At 46.4% G+C, this 17122-nt stretch overlaps 1 protein-coding gene and 1 long non-coding RNA gene across 2 annotated transcripts; one reads left to right on the plus strand and one right to left on the minus strand.

Moving 5' to 3' along the window:
• Positions 1 to 2968: 2968 nt before the first annotated feature.
• Positions 2969 to 5010, minus strand: HOXD1 (homeobox D1). The gene is made up of 2 exons (XM_033112380.1): positions 4287 to 5010; positions 2969 to 3916 (listed from the first exon to the last, which is right to left on the minus strand). The coding sequence occupies exons 1-2, from the start codon at positions 4927 to 4929 to the stop codon at positions 3582 to 3584; spliced, it is 978 nt and encodes a 325-aa protein (XP_032968271.1). The 5' UTR covers positions 4930 to 5010; the 3' UTR covers positions 2969 to 3581.
• A 165-nt stretch (positions 5011 to 5175) lies between these two features.
• Positions 5176 to 16816, plus strand: LOC117026154 (uncharacterized). The gene is made up of 3 exons (XR_004423711.1): positions 5176 to 5286; positions 14655 to 14885; positions 15372 to 16816. It is a non-coding gene; the product is annotated as an uncharacterized LOC117026154 (long non-coding RNA).
• The last annotated feature ends 306 nt before the right edge of the window (positions 16817 to 17122 follow it).

Here is a 17122-nt window from a genome sequence, read left to right on the forward strand (position 1 = left end):
CATACCAATATTTAGGATTGCTTTCCTCTTGGTATATTATGGCAAGATGTAGTTAAATAGTTTCTATTGAAATTATACTTCTGAATATAACTTATAAGTGATACTAATTTAGAAGTGAAATATTAAATAGAACTATTTTGTATATTTGTTGCATGTTCATGCCCTGGGATTATGCTATAGAAGTCAAAACCATGAAAATCTTGATTTCAATTTAGATGGAGATTTATCATTATTTGTGAGATGTGTCCAGTATGGTTTCACTTTAAAACCACAAATAAAGTTTTAACAATGGGCATATTTCTTGTTGAGAGGTCTGTGGTCAGACTAAGCATCTGTCTGAAACTGATTAGGTCCTGAGGTTTTCAAATTCGATATTCAGCATAAATAGAGCATTTCTTTGTCCATAAGAAATAATTAAGAACGTCAGAGCTAATGAAACGTTCCTGAGCCTGTCCCTCTTTTCTGATGACATGATATTTGGACATAATCTCTTTTGGTCTTGGGCCTCACCATATATGAGACTGAGGCAGAATAAATCACATACAATTAATCTAGGTGACATTGCTTTAGGATTTTCCATCAGCAAGTCCTTCGTTTGCTAGTACTCAAATAATGGAAGTTTTATATGTTATTAAATGCTTTATTTCTTCTTCCTCACTCCCAACTATCCTGAATCCAGGAAAATAGACCCATGGTCATTCTGTGAAGACAAAGGAACATTGAATAGTTAATTATACAACAAGCAGAATTGTCCACTGTGTATTCATTCTTGTAATGGATCGCTGGAGGGTGAATTAGCATATTTAGTTTGAAATCATGTAAAATAGATTTTAGCAGTTGCAGTTTGTGCAGTAACCATGACACTTCATGAAAGATCTGACTCAAGATAACACAAGGCTCTGAATAATGAGAAGGGGAATGTTCTATAAATACTCCACATGGGCTAGGTACCTGCACTGGTAAGATGGATTTGATAATTTCTAAAATACACTTTACCTGTATAAACGCAGTATCACTGTAATCCTGGGGACTGCATTTGCTTTCTTAGAACCGAATTCTCTTTCTTCCAATGATAGACCTAAAATAAAATATCCAGAAGTCATTGAATTGTTTCTGTAGCATTTTCATTCTGGATGGGACCTCCAGAGGTTACCTAGTTCGTCCTGATCTCCAGCAAGGTCTCTCCTTAATACTGAATATAGCTATATAGTGATCTACATTAAGAAAGCTTTTAAAGATCCCCAGGGTTGGTCAAAAAATAGCTAATATTGGCCTGATTCATAGAACAGCATTATACGTATGTCAAAATAGCCACTTTCATCAAGTAAGACATCCATCAGGGATAAGTGCTAATAGTAGCTTCAAAAGGAAAAGGCTTTATTTTTCTTAGAGAAAAGGGTGGTAGATTAAGGAAATGACCAAGCTGTGTTGATATTTTTTTATTTAGGTGTATATTTGAATTCTTATCAAAAAGGAAACATTGTCTTGTCAAAGACCACTGCAGGAGAAACCCAGAGGTAGCTTTAAGCAAGCAGATTACAACTTTAAGTCCTTTCAGGCAGCTACAGAGCTCAGAGGGGGAGCTGTTGTTTCAAACAAGATCTGATTAGCACCAAGTTAGTGAAGGGCAGATGTCTAAACATAAGAATGATATTGACAGACCTGCTTTTTAAGTGATATCTTTCCCCCCTAACCAACTGAGTTTGTTAGAGCTGATAATTTTATTTCTTTAACTCCATTAAACTGTGAGCTCAAAGGACAGGAATTTTATTATAATTTCAGTCTTCTAAGACAACCACATTACTGTTTTATAAGGAAACTAATCCTCCACAATCATTAGACCTCTGAATTATGGGATTTGAGGCACTACCCTAGAATCTCGAAATCCTAGCTGAAAGGAGAGCTGAGGTTCTTATCTGGATTATTTGGGCCATTAAGCTTTTCAATTGAACTATACAGGGAATTTAAAGATCTAGCTATAACTATCTATATAGTAAGGAAAATTACGTACCCTGACAATTGTCCCAAATATCCACTTGATTTTATGTATTAACATTGCAGTGTTTCAAATATTTCTGTAAGATGACATAAAAGCTTGGTCAACCACGGGTGCCTTCAGGGCTGGGCACTAGGGGAATGGATGGAAATAAGTTTAGAGAAGAGGATTTTACCACATACCTTCATGCCAACTTTCAGATTGTGTGCTTGTACTTCCTCCTATGAATTCATTTGAAATTATTTCATTTCAAAAAACGAAAGGCATCTCTGTACTATCTCTTGTAAGGCCGGATAGATGCTCAACCTGGGTTACAGGAAGTGGAAAGCTCTTGACTACTGGCCTCTCCCAGCTTCCTTTATAATACTTGACTTTGGAAATGGGAATTCATTCAGCCATTGAGAACCTTTGATGTGCAGCTGCCTTTCTCAGAGAACATTAACCAACTACAAAAATCTTCAGGCCACCCTTCCTCCTCCTTTTGTGAGACCAGAAGACAAAAGAACACGGAGATCTCTCAGCAGTGTCTCCTTGGCTTTACAACACTCCCACAGTGGGCACCTAATCTTTGAGTTACACATTCGCCATAAAATACGACATTTCCGGTAAGGAAATACTTCCTAGGTTTTTTGGATATTTGGCAGAGTAGTTTCTTTCTCCCTTAAAAACTGCTTAGATAATTGTCCCTAACTTGCTGTTTGTTATTTTTTAAGGGTATCAACCTAAACAAATTCTCACAGCAGAATCACGAAGTTCCAAAGACACCGAGTCAACATGAAAGAAAGATAATCAAAATGAAAGGTGAGGAAAAGCAGAGCGTAGTAGATTCTGTAATTTTTATTATAAAAAAAGTTCAAACCTTTTACATGCTATGACATTAAATGTCATATATGTTCATTGCAAGCAAACCTTTTTAAAAATATACATACTGTATATATTTACATTCAAGTTTGAGTAACTGATGTCAAAGTGTAGTTCAGGTCCTAATCTTTACCCACTTTGTGGATTTGTTCAGCTACTAACTAAACAGTGATTGTATCTTCACTCAGGCACATGGAGAGGTAGAAACTGCTTCTTAAAGAAAAACAAAACTGGAGTGCAAATGTGAAGATCATCGTTGAAGCAGCTTAGCTACATCAAGGAGACCCTAATAAGCTTTGGGGATCTCAAGAAGGCAAATACATATAGCCTTGTCCTTTAAATTAAAACCAGAAATACTTTGGGTAGATGCTCTTTTGAGCACATAAGAGGGTTGGCAGAGCTCAGCAACTAATGCTTTGCCACTCTAAACCCAATAATTGCATGTGACTAAGGCAACATAGCAGCAGGGCTGGGCTGGCAGCTGGGCACCTTTTCCCCAATAAGACAAATAATACACACAAGTGGCTTAAGAGACCTCAAATTAATATCTGTACACACACAGCCTGGAACTCAGAAGCCAATTAAGATACTTCCTTTCCCAGGTGAAACGTCTATTAATTTCTGTCCATGCCCACCTCCATCCCAAACAAAGCCAGTAAGTCTAGATGGGGCGGTAGCCTATGACTTGTACAGGCCAAGTTTCTTATAGCCTCAAGGCTAAACCTCATGAAGGCTCTTGGGCCTGAGAAGGGCTCCCAGGACTCTTGCCGGACTTGGTGGGGCTCGTTCCTGAGATGGGAAGATGGAGGGAAGCTACAGGTGTGGCAGAGGATAGAAGCCCTTCTCTTTCTCTTTTCTTCTGTTTCATCCTGCGGTTCTGGAACCAAATCTTGACTTGGGTGTCATTCAGCTGCAAGGAGTTGGCTATCTCGATGCGTCGGGCTCGAGTTAAGTACTTATTGAAATGAAATTCTTTCTCTAGTTCTGTCAGTTGTTTGGTGCTGAAATTCGTGCGGATTGAGCTGGAGGGACTAGCGGCTCCATATTCTGAGAGTTTGCCTGCAACGTAAAGACAGGGCGTCAGCGGGGCGAGAGGACGCGGAGACCCAACACCGGACGAGCGGTAGGGCTACAGTTACAAAGTCACAGCGCAGCCCTCCTGGGTCCTAATGAACACAGTTCTGCCAAGATAAACGCTCCACGGAGAGCCCCTTCCTGGAATGTTCTCTAGGCCTGGCACATCTTCCGAGCTTGTATTCGGAGCACGCTCCTTGGAATTTGCCGGCTTTAATAACGCCTGGGGACGCGTTTCCTCCATAAAACCCGAACCGCCGTCTAGAGGGACGGCTGCAAAATTCTCCCAGCACAATGCTTGGAGGAGGCTCGCTCCCCAACCCCAGGGGCGTCATTGCGTGGCTCAAGTACTTACTTTTTTTAGGGGCGTTCCTCTTCACTTTCATCCACTCGAACGTGCTGAAGGCGGAGGGGAGGCCCGAGGCTGGGGAGGCGGACTTGGGGTAGGCGCCAGGGGCCGGGGAAGCGGTCTGGAAGGCCCCGGAGTGGCCGTCGGCAGGCTCTTTGAGACACGCCGGGAAGGGGCCGGGCTCGCTGAAGGCCGCGTAATCTGCCTGGCCGCTGAGAAGCACGGAGCCGCCACCCGAGAAGACGGCCGAGGTGGCGTAGTGGACGTGAGCCCCGCCGTCGTCTGCTGGCCGCCCCAGAGCGCACGGGAAGTCGTATGCAGGCCCGGGCCCTACAAAGTCTGCGCCCCCCGCCGCAGCAGGTGCGGCGCCCGGCTCGTAGGCACTTTCCAGGGTGCAAGGCGCATACGGGGGTGCGGGGGGCGGTGCGGGGACTGTCGGAGATGAAGGTGCGCGTCGGGCGGCGGCCAGGGGCAGGCAGCTAACGAAGGCTCCGTCACCGCTGCCCAGGGGGAAGGCGGGCTGCAGGGCCACGGGCCGGGCGTCGGCGCAGCGAAACTTGGGCGCGAAGCTGAGCAGGTCGCCGCCGCCGCCGCCGCCGCCGCCGCCCCCGCCGCTGCCGCACGACACGTACTCCAGGTAGGAGCTCATGGTCCCGCCTCACCTACCCGAGCGCGCGGGCCAGGGCCGGGCTGCGCCGCTCCGCCTTTCCTCCCTACCCGAGATGCCCTCGCTGAGCCATAGCGAGCGAGCCGAGTCCGAGGTAAATAGTGGCTTAATATAGAGGCGGGGGTGGCCACGTGGCTCCGGTAGGCCAATGGGCGTCTTCCCCGCACGGCCCCGAACTCCACGCGCCTACCCCGCTGCCAACTTTGCGGAATCTGCGGGAGGCCGCCGCCCAGAGACCCCGGCCCCGGGGAGAGCCAGCATTGCCTAGGGGCAGCCTGGGGAAGGGCGGGCTAAGAACGCGGGGCGCGAGCCTGAAACGCCTGCCTGCTCCCCAGACAGGTATTGGGCGAGGTGGGGGGAGAAAGGCAAAACTGGTCCCTCGGGTAAGGGCGAGAGGATGGAGAGGGCAAGCGCTTGTTCTGGATCCGGGGTGGCTAGTCCCTCAGGTGCGGGTTGTGGGCGTCGCGGTGTGGAAGGGGTTAAAAAGCGAGCGCGGAGCTTGGCGGTCGGGACTTCTCCCAGCCTTTCCCCTGGGAAGGTTGTTATTCCTTTTTTTCTCTGCGTCCTATGCTCTTTTGGTTTTCTTGGTACTGGTGTTCTCTCCTAAACCTGAAGCTGAGGTTGACTTCCCACCTCCCCTCCGATCTGTGGTACTAAATGTTATGCTGTAGGTGCTGAATATCTGGGGCGCGAAAATTTTTCACTTTTAGATTAGATTCTCACTTGACTTCTCAGCATTCGCTTCGGCTCCTTCCACTCCTTCCGTCTGTGGCGGCAGAAGTGCGAATGTTGGAGTGCCAGGTTGTGATTTGAAAAGAAGATGAAGTTTCTGCCGTGTTCGGAAGTTTAGCTGATTTTGCCCTCTGATTAGGTTGTCAAAATAAAGAATCTGCCCTTGTGACGGAGCGCTCGCTGGTTGATCTAGGAGGCTGGCAGATACCGCGCTGCTGGGCACGCTTTCTCCCAGGCGTTTGGCTCCAGGGCGCGAAAGCTTCCCAGGGGTGGGTCAGATCTGAGAGGTTTGGACAGGCTTGTGCCTCGAAGCAATTAAAGCTTCTGTTCCATCAGATAAGTGCTGCGTGGTCTCTTGCGAGTGAAATCTGAGGGCTCACGATGTTAATGGGCTCAAGTCTTTCCCTTGATAATATGGTTTTGTTTACTGAGTGTAGAGAGACGGGAAATAAAAGTGCAGTTGGCACAGGAAATGAAGAGTAGAAGGGTTACAAAGACAAGCTTACACTGACACACTTTCCAACTTCCTTGGACATTTAATGTTTCTCTCTTTGGGGCTGTAGGAAAAAAACAAACACATAAATGTTATTTACACACAGTAATAATGAAGGAGGATGGTTTCTTAAAACTCTGTGTGAATAAAGAGTCTACTCTTGGCTTTTCAAGTGCCCTTGAGAACTTGATCTATTACAGCCTCTGAGTTATGGTGACCGAGGTTTTATTATTGTTTTACTGATCCAGTTGTCATGAAAGAGCGATTGGGCTCTTGCCTAAAATTCCATTCTAAGGAAGTCTGGAAAATAGGAGCCATCACAGTCCAGGGAGCCAGTTCCTTACAGGGATGTGAACTTGTGAATAAACAAAACCACACCAAAAGTGTGACTGCTGGTGAGACCGAAGTTGAGCCATGATGGGGGAGGGTTGAGCCATGATGGGAGAGGGTAGGTAGAGGGTAGACAGCTAGGAACAAAGCTAAAGGAGTCTGGGGTTCCTGCACTGCTAGAATTCTTGGAGAATCCTATGCTGAAAATAGCCCTTCAAACTTGATGTTGCTACTGCAGTTTTCTCCTGTAGCCAATCAGGTGACAAAGAGCCTAAATAGTTTTTTAAAAGAGAAAAATAAAGGCTCTTCTCTAACATCCTGGTCAGGAAATAATAGAGCTCTTCAGAACTAGCTCAGGCTTCATATGTAGACGCATTTCTTCACTGTCCTCCCTCTGCACTCTTAATGAAAAAGTATCAGCAAGTCAGATTCTGCTAAGTTTACAGTGCCCCCACAGCCACCCCTGGCTAGACTTTAAGAGCCAGTTTTTACCAGCATAATGACCCAGCTCTTACACTCCTATCTCAAAAGTATGAGGCCCTCTCTCAAAAGGTACTCATTTAATCACAATTTCTAGGCCCAGAGGCCCCAGCGGGTCATGAAGGAATAGTAGTAGCCTTATAAACCTCTCTGAAGAAGACGTCAAGCTGGCTGCAACCCAGGATGTAGGACAGAAAACCCAGCCTGACTGTCTGGAAAGTCTGACCAAAACCTATCAAATTAGGGGCCTTTTCTCTAAGGTTTCATGTAAAAACAAGGCAGCCTAGGTACCTTGGCAATCTTCATTGCAACAAGGACCAAGTTTTTGTTGCCAAACATTTGGGACAAAAGTTGGGTCCTTGCTATCACAATTAAGCATTGATTTTCATGTACTTGTGAGCTATCTATCTGCACTATGTTCCTGAAGCAAAATTTTGGATGAGCTTTTGCTGAGGGAAGAAACTATTCTAAAAGAGACTTTTTTAAAGACATTTTTTAAATTGTATTGTTTTGTTTTCAAAACTGTGGGTAAGGTGTTCACTATTTGTTCAGACCCAATAGCAGTTCCCTGCTAATTGCATACAAAAAGCTACATTCCGTCTCTCTACCTCCTTTGAATCTCCCAGTCTTTGGCATATCCTACACCTTGGGGCTCAGAGTTGTCATCTCCACTCCTGGACTCGTTCTTAGCTTGCTCAGGTTAGCAGTCAAGACTCTGGTCATCTCAGACTCAGATTCAACAAATGTTTGCCAAGGACCTATGTTAGAATATTTTGTTAGGGGATGGTTCCGCTGGGGGGAAAAATATCCACAAACCAAAGGAACAATGAATTCATTTCTGGCACAGGTCTTAGCTATACTATAAATCTACTCCAGAAGAATTTTAATAAATCTACTCCAGAAGTATTGTAATTTCCTAAGGAAATATCAGAAGATATTATTGGAGAACGTGCATGTAGAAAGATGTGAATATAGGATATTTTAAGTAACTTTCAAGTTTGTCTCCTACATGTTCACAGGGCGTGGGAGAAATGTCTTACTGATTTTATTGCTTGTTCAAGTCATGAATTCCCGAGGGTCACTTGCCCTGCTATGTCCTGGTGCTATGAGTTCTCAGCAGGAGGTGACAGCAGTGGGGCCTGATTGCCAGGTTGTGTTTGATGTAGGAATGCTTTGAAATCTCTCCCGTGCTGCTCACCAAAGCAGCCACCCCCTGCCCACCCCCCATGACTACGTTTCTCTCCTATTTGCAAGACAAGCTTCTTTTCTGCAGACAGAAGTGATGGAGGGTGGCAGTCTGGTCTTCTGTGTGTTTACAGTTGTTCCTAAGAAGTGTCTTGGAATCCCTCTCCACAGGCCTGCCATGTTACCCCTTGGAAACACTTGAGTACATGCAAACTCTTGACTCCACAGCCCCAAAGCCTAGAAAGGCTCTTGCTTGTTTGGGGTAAAAGGAGGTGGGGGTGTCTTTTCTCGTAAGCAAGATTTGCAGTTCTCTGCAGCATCCTTTAGTCATCCCAGGGTGGAGATGGAGATGAAAGTGATCCTAAGGACAGTAATTCTAAACCTATGGGAAGTCTGATAACATGACTCTCTCTGAGGAAAACAGTTTAGAGTGTTGTGCCTTTTCCTGAGACCTTTGTAAATGAAAGGCTCATGGATCAACCTTGTGCCTGTCACACAGCAGGCATTCAGTAAATGTTTGTTGCACAGAAATAAAGAATGGACAGAATGGTGTATCTTCACCATGACTCATATTGGGTAAAGGATATCCTTAGATTATTCACTCCCCAAAGCACTTCATGTGGGTAGGAATCACCCTAGAAGCTTATTTAAAAGTGTAGGGATTTCAATCCAATAGGTCTGACTGAGGAGTCTTTATTTTTAATAAGCATCATGGGTGATTGTAAAGCAAGGTTCTTAGGAACCACACTTTGAGTATTTCTGCTTTAGGAGCTAGGTTAGGGGGAATCAGTGTGGGGAAAGACGGGTGATTGGGGTGGTGGGGGCTGAAACCACCGTGGTGAGAGCTCATGGCTAGCTGGAACATGAGTATACCTGAAGAGTATCCAGAAGCCTATTGAGTAGTAGAGGCAGAGAGGTCAATTTCAAGGTCAAACTTAAGTCTAGTTGGGTTGAAGTTCTAGAAAACATCCTTAAGAAGTAACCAGGAGTTACCCAAGTTTTGCTGACAAAATAGTGCTTTGTAGACTGGGCTCACTTCTGCTCTCCTTGTCACCTCCCTAACTTACCTTTGATGATGCCAGTGGGGTAGGAAGTGAAAGGGATTTGTCTCTCGCAGTCTCTTCAGAGAAAATGTAGAGTGGTCCTGAGTCAATGGGAAGAGGAAAGGAGTGGGAATAGGGATCTCAAGAGGAAGGAGCCAACCCTCATTTCTTTCTACCTCCCCCAAATGGTCTGGAAGGAGCATTTGAGTCTCAGGGATCCAGAGAGGGTGAAATTCCCTTGGCTTAGGCTGTAACTCCTTCCCTGGCTAAAGGCTGACTTTTCACAGCCTAAGATGTCGACGCTAGAAGGCCCCTTAGGGGTAAGTGACATCAAATCCCTCATTTTAGAGAGAAGTCACTTTACTCAGAGGTTGAAAGGCAAAGCCATCCTGCAAAAATGAGGGAACCAACTTGGGTCTCTGACTCACCAGTCTGTTGCCTTTCCACAGTCTGCAAAAATCAGGGAGTAAGGCAGCCCCTCCTCTGCAGTGTGGCAGCCTCCATGCTAAGCAAGCAGAGCAGTGATCAAGGAGGCACCCTCATTTCTGGAAGACCATACAGCCGGCGTGGCTAACTGAGAAGCCGACTGCCCTCCTTTTGCTAAACTTGTGCCCCAGACTTCTGAGAACCCACCTTGAGCTACTCCTGCAAGAGAGGGCAGTGATGGGCCTGGGTCACCACCCCCTCCATCACCACCACCACCAGGCGAGAGTAGAGGATCTCCTCATTTCCTGCTGAGCTTGATCAGCATCAGGGCTCTGGGGGTTAGGGAGTGGGGGGACAAAACAAGAAGTGTCCCAAGATTAATGTAGCTGGATAGAGCAAATACAAATAAGGACGTGTGTGAAGACACAAGAGACACCCAGGTCAGTTACACTTGTACTGATCTTTTTTTTTTCCTCCTTTATTTTTTAAATAGATGATAAATTTAAATGTACATGGTTCAAGTTTCAAAGGGTACAAAAGGGTATCAGTGAGAGTCTTTGTCCAATCTGTTCCCCAGGCACCTTGTTCCCCTTCATATAAGCAGCCAGTTTTATGAGTTTCTTATATATCTTTCCAGAGATACTTTATACACATACACACACCTCCACATTTTTTACACAAACAATAGCATATCAGATTGACTCTTTTGCACCATGCTTTTCTCCCTATTGTATCTTGAAGATCATTTCATATAAATGCATACAGGACTTCCTGGTTTATTTTTATAACTTCGTGCTGTTCTACTGTATGCATTTACCACAACTTATTGACCCAGTCCCTTATTAATGGACCTTTAGCTTATTTTCAGTCTTTTGCTATTACATACACATGTACACGTTTTTACCTATTAGAAAAATTCCTAGACATAGAAATTAGTCAAAAGTATGTGCGCTGGCAGTTTTGATACATATTGCCAAATTGTTCTCCATGGAAGTGAATCAATTTACACTTCTGCCAGCAACAAATGAGAATTCCTGTTTCGTCACACCTTTGCCAAGTCAGGGGAATTAGAGTTTTTTATTTTTGCCAATCTGATAACCTGTTACTTACCCTTATAGGATCTCCAGAAATGTCATTTTCCCTTATCTAATTTGATCCTTCCATAATTCTATGTTACAGATGGTAATACTGACACAGAAAAGATAAGCAACTTGTAGTCACACGCAGGGTAAATGGCCAAGGTCAGAGGCGCAACACTTTTTCCTATACTACACTATGCCACTACTTACACTCCTTAAGGGAAGCTTAAGGAGGTTCAAAGAGAGTGTGTGGCTCCGAGCATTCCCCAAAAGATACGTGATATAAAAACGCACAGAAGCTTTCTGACATTTGCTAAGAGGTCTCCTATTTAGTGGTCTCATACCAAGACCATCTTTCTGCATGTGTCCCCTGGAGACTACCCTCCAGAAGCAGAGGGGCTCTGATTAGCAATCTGATCTGACCTAGTCTTAAGCATTAGCTTGGATTCAATATCTGGGAAGCAAAAGGGTGTTGTTTTTAATTTTCCTGAGGCTTATTTCTCACTGACCACCAAGGACCTAAGTATTGATCATCGTAGTGTGGGTAAAAGGATGTTTTCCTTAGGTTTGAGCTTTATATAGGACACTCACTTGGACCTGGTGACTATAGTACCTAACACAACACACACACACACACACACACACACACACACACACTGCTCTAATGATAAACTTATGAGATAGATATCTTTACTGACTGTTTCATTGATGATGAAATTGAAGCCAGAAAGATTAAGTGAATTGCTTAGGATCACACAATGTATCAGTTAGCAAAGCAGAAAACACAATGTAGACCTAACATTGAACTCATTAGTTTCCCCTGCAAAGTCTTCTATTCCCCCTCCTCTATTCATTTTGGTGAAAGACCTGACTACCCACTAAGGCCCTCAAAATAGAAACCTAGGGATTAACATCCACAACTCCTCTTTCACTCATCCAATTGATCACCAAGCCCTGTGAATTCTTCCTCCTAAATGTCTCTCCTCTTCATCCATATTATGTTAGTTCCTCTCTAGGCTGGATTATTGCAGCAGCCTCCTTTCTTCTTCTTGCCTCCTATCTCTCCTTTCTCCAATCAGACACAGTAGCCCCAAGAGTTAGCTTTCCAAACAGATAACCTCACATCCCAGCTTATAACCTTCAGTGGCTCCCCATTACCTACAGACTTAGTCCAGACTCTTTTCTATGGTCCTTCTACCACCTATTTTCCAGCCAGATGCTCTACTTCAAACTATTCTCCTTGTTCCAAGTTCAGACCTTGCTCTTTCTTCCCTCCCTGCTTTTGTATGTGCTGCTTTCTCCACTTGGTCCAGCCCTCCTTCCTGGACCTAAAGAACTCTTATCCTTAAGGACCCAAATTCAACCTCCTCTGAGAAGGCTTTTTTGACACTACTGTCAAAAAAGATACTGTTAGTGGTGCCAGCTCTTTATTCCAGGAACATTTTGGCCACACCTCCGTTGCAGTGTCTGTCACACTGTTTTAAGATTAATTCTTTTTCTCCCCCAGTAGCTAGAGGGGAACACACCATTAGTGACTCGTTTTTGTATGCCAAGGCCAAGCATAGTGCATCTAGGAGCTGTTCAGTAGATATTGGTGGAAAGGCAAGGAAAGAGAGAGACAGATTCTGAACCAAGGACAATAGGACAAGTATCTTAATTGCTCAGAGAGTTCAGGACACTGTGCAAGGCTTCAGCATATATATATATATATATATATATATATATATATATATATATATATATATATATCTGAAGCAAACTGACAGTAGAACATTTCTCCAAAGCAAGTTAATTTCCACCCCAGAGGATTATGAGAGAGAAGAGGACTGAGGAAGCCGGGAGAAAGCTGGGACTTTCTGTCCTTTAGAGACTCTTTCCTATAAGCTGAGGCAACGTATTTAACTAACTTCAGAAAATTTTCACCTGGTAGCACTCAGAAAAAAATAAAAAGGTAAAAGGAAGCAGCCTGGAACTTCCTTAGAATTTACAAAGAGGACAGTAGGTACCACTCAAGAGGGAGTAGAAGAATGCTTCCCCACCCGCTCACCCAGGCTGACTGACCCCCACCCTCCAAACTTGCAGTCTATCCCTTTATGGTGTTTTTAAAATGAACCCAAAAGAATTGAAGTAAAAACAGTACATACAGCACAGTGACTATAATAATACTGTATTTCATATTTGAAAGTTGCTAAGAGAATAAATCTTAAAAGTTCTCATCACAAGAAAAAAATTGTAACTATGTATGGTGATGGATGTTAACTAGACTTACTGTGGTGATCTGTTTTGTGGTGTATACAAATTGTCAAATCATTTTGTTATACTGAAAGTGATATGATGTTATATATTAATTATACCTCAATTAAAATTTTTTTTCTAAATACTCTTGTCCTGGTATCACATCAAAAAAGAGAGGAAAGTCATGTCATCGTGGTTGCTGTTTTAAGTATATATTGTTATTTTAAGTGGAATTCAAGTTTAGTTCCAAGTTCAATAGTGGTCTTATGCTGCTTCCTCCCACACAAATACTCCTGCAGATAAATAGGAGAACTAAACTAGTTCTGCAGCTCCCCTGAATTCTAGTCCCTGGGGACATCTTTTTTAAACTCTTAAATAAAACAGTATCTGCAAGACCCTTCTAACCTATTGGGATTTTTCTTGTCCTGTCTTCAGAGATGAATTTGGCCCTTGGTGGGGGGAGGTTAGAGCAGCATTTAAGGGTGTCCCTTGGGCAAGCAGGAGGTGTGGGGGTTCGGGGGGTGCAGAATCACTTAGGGTCAAGGGCTGGGGTTGGGGCCAGCATGTCAGGGGGGCACTGGGCACCCTGAGTGGTCCCAGGGCTAGGCTGGCGCGAAGCAGTGCTGGCCACGGTGTGAGGAGGTGACAGGCCGGTATTTCTTTCCGGCCTGGCACAGCAGCGTGCTGGCCGGGCTGCGGGCTACCAGTGAGCCAGTGCGGAGTGGCGGGTCGCGCCCTGGGTTGGCGCTCACCCTGCATGCCTGCTTCTCCTCCGCCTGCGGTTTCTGGTCGGTTCCCAGCTGGCCCAGACTTGCTCTGAAGGAGGAACAACCGCTGTCGAGCGAAAAGTGCACACCGGGTGATTGATGAACTCTTAATAGGACTAACCTCTCCCGCTCCTCACCCTAGACACACGCAGAGAAATCATTCACCCATTCTCCTCTCCAGACCTTCTTTCTGGCGAGAGGGGACGTGGCCGCCAGGGGGTTGGGTGATTAACTCCCCGTTTGTCCGAAGTGTTCCAGGTGGTTTCACGAACACCCACCCACCCCCAACCTCAGCCTGGCTTTGCCGACTGCGCCCTGCCGCGGGGCTGGCTGGGAGAGCTCCAGCAAGCGCGTGTCACATGGTGGCAAGGCCTGAGCTGGCCTTTGTGCTGCGCGCTACTGCCCGACCGCTGGCTATTGTTCCCCGCAGGGGAGGGAGGTGCTTCGACACGGGGTCCCACCAGCCTCCTCCCCAGAGTGTCCCTGGTCAGAGAACGGGTGGGGGCTTCCTTTGTGTGTTCTCTGCCTGTGGGGCCAAGATGGCTTCTTGCTGCCCCAAGGGACAACAGATGGGGTGGGGGTGGGGAGGGCAGGAAGGTTGGTGCCAGCTCTGCCACTTCCTTAAGGTCAGCTCATTGGACCCAGTTTCCCTGCTTGGCCCTTGCTGAGGAGGTGAGGAGTGATGTGGTATTTGTAGGGCGCCACTTTGAACAAACAGCCCTCAAAAGGCCTTCTCCCTATCTCCTTATAAGTCAGGATGCTCTTCCTTCTTTCAAAAAGGCCCTGGCCCAACACGTCCTCTTGACCTGGTTTGAGGCCTGCTCCCCCAGCAAAAACATTTCATTTGTACCAAGGTTCTCCATGAATCCAGATTTAAATTAAGATCTCCTCCTTGGGCTCTTACTAATGTTAAAACACTATTTTCATGATTTTCCAGACATTATTTTTTCCATAAAAGTGATCCAAACTACCTATAGGGATCAGCCAATACATTTTGCCATAAGAACTAGGATAAGAAGACTTACGCAATATCTCGTGGGGACCATTTACCTGCTTCTGCTACTACAAACGATTGGACATCCATTGACCCTGACTCTTCGTTCATGTGTGGAAACCTGGCCTGAAATTAGTTCTTTGGACTGTCTTTGTACTTTTCCAACTTGCCGAGGTGGGTATGAGATTTGAGGGAAATGTTTGCATAGGCTGTAGGCCAATTATATGAATGCATTTGGCCACCAAAGATGGGGGGCATTTGTAGCTGGAGTGGAAGACAAGGGAACGATGAGAACTAAGATTTCAGTCTCTGTGATGATCCTCCCCAGTACCAGCCAGCACCATCAATGCAGGAAGTGCGGATGGTTCATCTACCCAATCTTTTCTCTCTCCTTCCAGGCCTTTTACAAGAGATCTAAATGACCCAGTCCTCAAAGGTGGTGTGAGGGCATGGCTGGTAAGTAACTCCGTCTCAGCTCCCAGTGCCTGATGTGTCTAGGGATAGGTCTGCTCACCCAGGCCCTCGCTGTACCCTCCCTGGGAAGGGGCAGTGCCCTCAAGTCATCAGGTTGTAGGCCAGTAGGGACTAGGGAGCCTTCTGCCCCTCTTTATTTTTATTTAATACTCACAAACTTCTGTTCACTCTATTCTTTTCTTTCAGTTTCTGAAAGAAGGACTCCCAGATGCCAAGAACTCCCAGAAGAAGAGGACTTTCCTAGATCTGTTACTGGGACTAACTAATTCTTGGCTTCAGGAGGAAGTTTCAACTAATTCTCCAGATAAAGTCAAAACAGGACTGTCCCTTGAAGACTGAAGGTGTAAACAAGCTTCTGGCTTCCCTAGTTCAAGCAGAGAAAAACTTTAGTCGAATGTTGGGTTCCCTCTTTGTTATTCAAACATACACCCACACACACATCCTCTTCACCCTCCCTATTGAAAAACCTCAACAGATGGAGAGCCTAGGCTCCCAAGCCTGCTGGCTGAGAAGATGCGCTTCATTCAAGGGTCAGTCAGCTGGTACAGATTGGGGGAGGGAGAAGGGCCGAGTAGTCAGTATAGGGAATCGCTATCCTTTAATACTTCTTACTATAGAAATTCAAAGAATGTGAAGGTTAGCAGCCTCTGGGGCCTGGAAAACCAATTTAGCTGATGTGTCTGTGGTGGGGACTGAGCTTGGGGCTGCAGCACGGGGAAAGGACTTGTGCTATATTCTCTCCCTTGCTCTCTCATTGCAAAGCTGTACAAAGAAATGATACAAGTGAATGATTAAGTTAATGATTGCATGTGAGGTGGATTTTTTTTCTGTCAGGTCCCTGGATCAGGCTGAAAGCTACCAGTAGGAGGCAGAATATGTACTTAATCGCCCATTCTGACCGCCTTTCCAGGGGCCAGGACTACTCTTCAGGCGTTTTCCTCTGCAACTTCCCCACCCCCTGGCTAGCTCAATTGGGTCTCCTCCCGTCACTCCAGGCTGGGTCCTGAGTTTCTCCTGGTCGCCAGGGAAAAGTCTCCATCAGCCTAATCTCTTTCCCACCCCCACCTCCCATTTTGCAGTGGGCCATTCCATCTGCCTCACCTCCACCCTACCTTAATTCACATCTGATTGTCTGGACAAAACAACTGCCACCACGACCGCCGTCCATGAGCCCGGGCTTGCAGCCCTGACCCCTTTCTTCAGGCCTCAGGAGGATCCCCCACAACCTCCCTGATCTCTACCTCCCCCAAAGCGGTCTTTACAAGAAAAAAACAGAGCTGGCCAAGACCTGAGCCATTTGCTCCCCGTAGGCAAACGAGATGAACCTCCCAGAGACCAATGCTCAGAGCGACACCCGGCCCGTCCCCACCTCCAGTTGTCCGCCCAGCGTCGCCTCTGTGCGGCCTTCCCCGCCGCGGAACCTGTGGGGAAGCTGCGCACACAATGGCGCAGCCGCTCTGGTAAGACCCGGCTGCTCAGGGCGCCCTCAACCCAGCGCCAGGCGGCGAGGGCCAGCAGCCTCGAGGCCTTGGTGCGTTCCCCATTGCCCTTGCACATCCATAATGGGCTCGCGTGGAGGTTTCCCTGCCAACTTGCCCCTTGCCGCTGTAGGTCCTCGGGAGAGGAGAGGCCTGGGCCCAGGGCGCCATTGCCGGGCCCGGGTTCCCCTCCCCCACTCTCCTTTCTCTGCTTCACGGAGACCGGCGTGGGGTGGGGGGTTGACGGCAGGCGCCTCCGCCGATAGAGCAGCTATTGTGACCTTCCCTCGCAGAGCGGGAACCCAGCCGAGTGTGTACCACCAGCGGTAGCGGGGGAGGAGGCGACTATGTGTGCAAACCTCGGGGTGCGGAGGGAGTGGCACTGGGAAATAAAGTTTGCAACCTCGGGCAGTTGGGCCCTTCTGAGGCCGTTTGGTTGTGTTTAGACTCCGGTGCTTC

This window comes from Rhinolophus ferrumequinum, chromosome 8 (genome assembly GCF_004115265.2).
Source record: "Rhinolophus ferrumequinum isolate MPI-CBG mRhiFer1 chromosome 8, mRhiFer1_v1.p, whole genome shotgun sequence".
Taxonomy (NCBI): Eukaryota; Metazoa; Chordata; class Mammalia; order Chiroptera; family Rhinolophidae; genus Rhinolophus; species Rhinolophus ferrumequinum.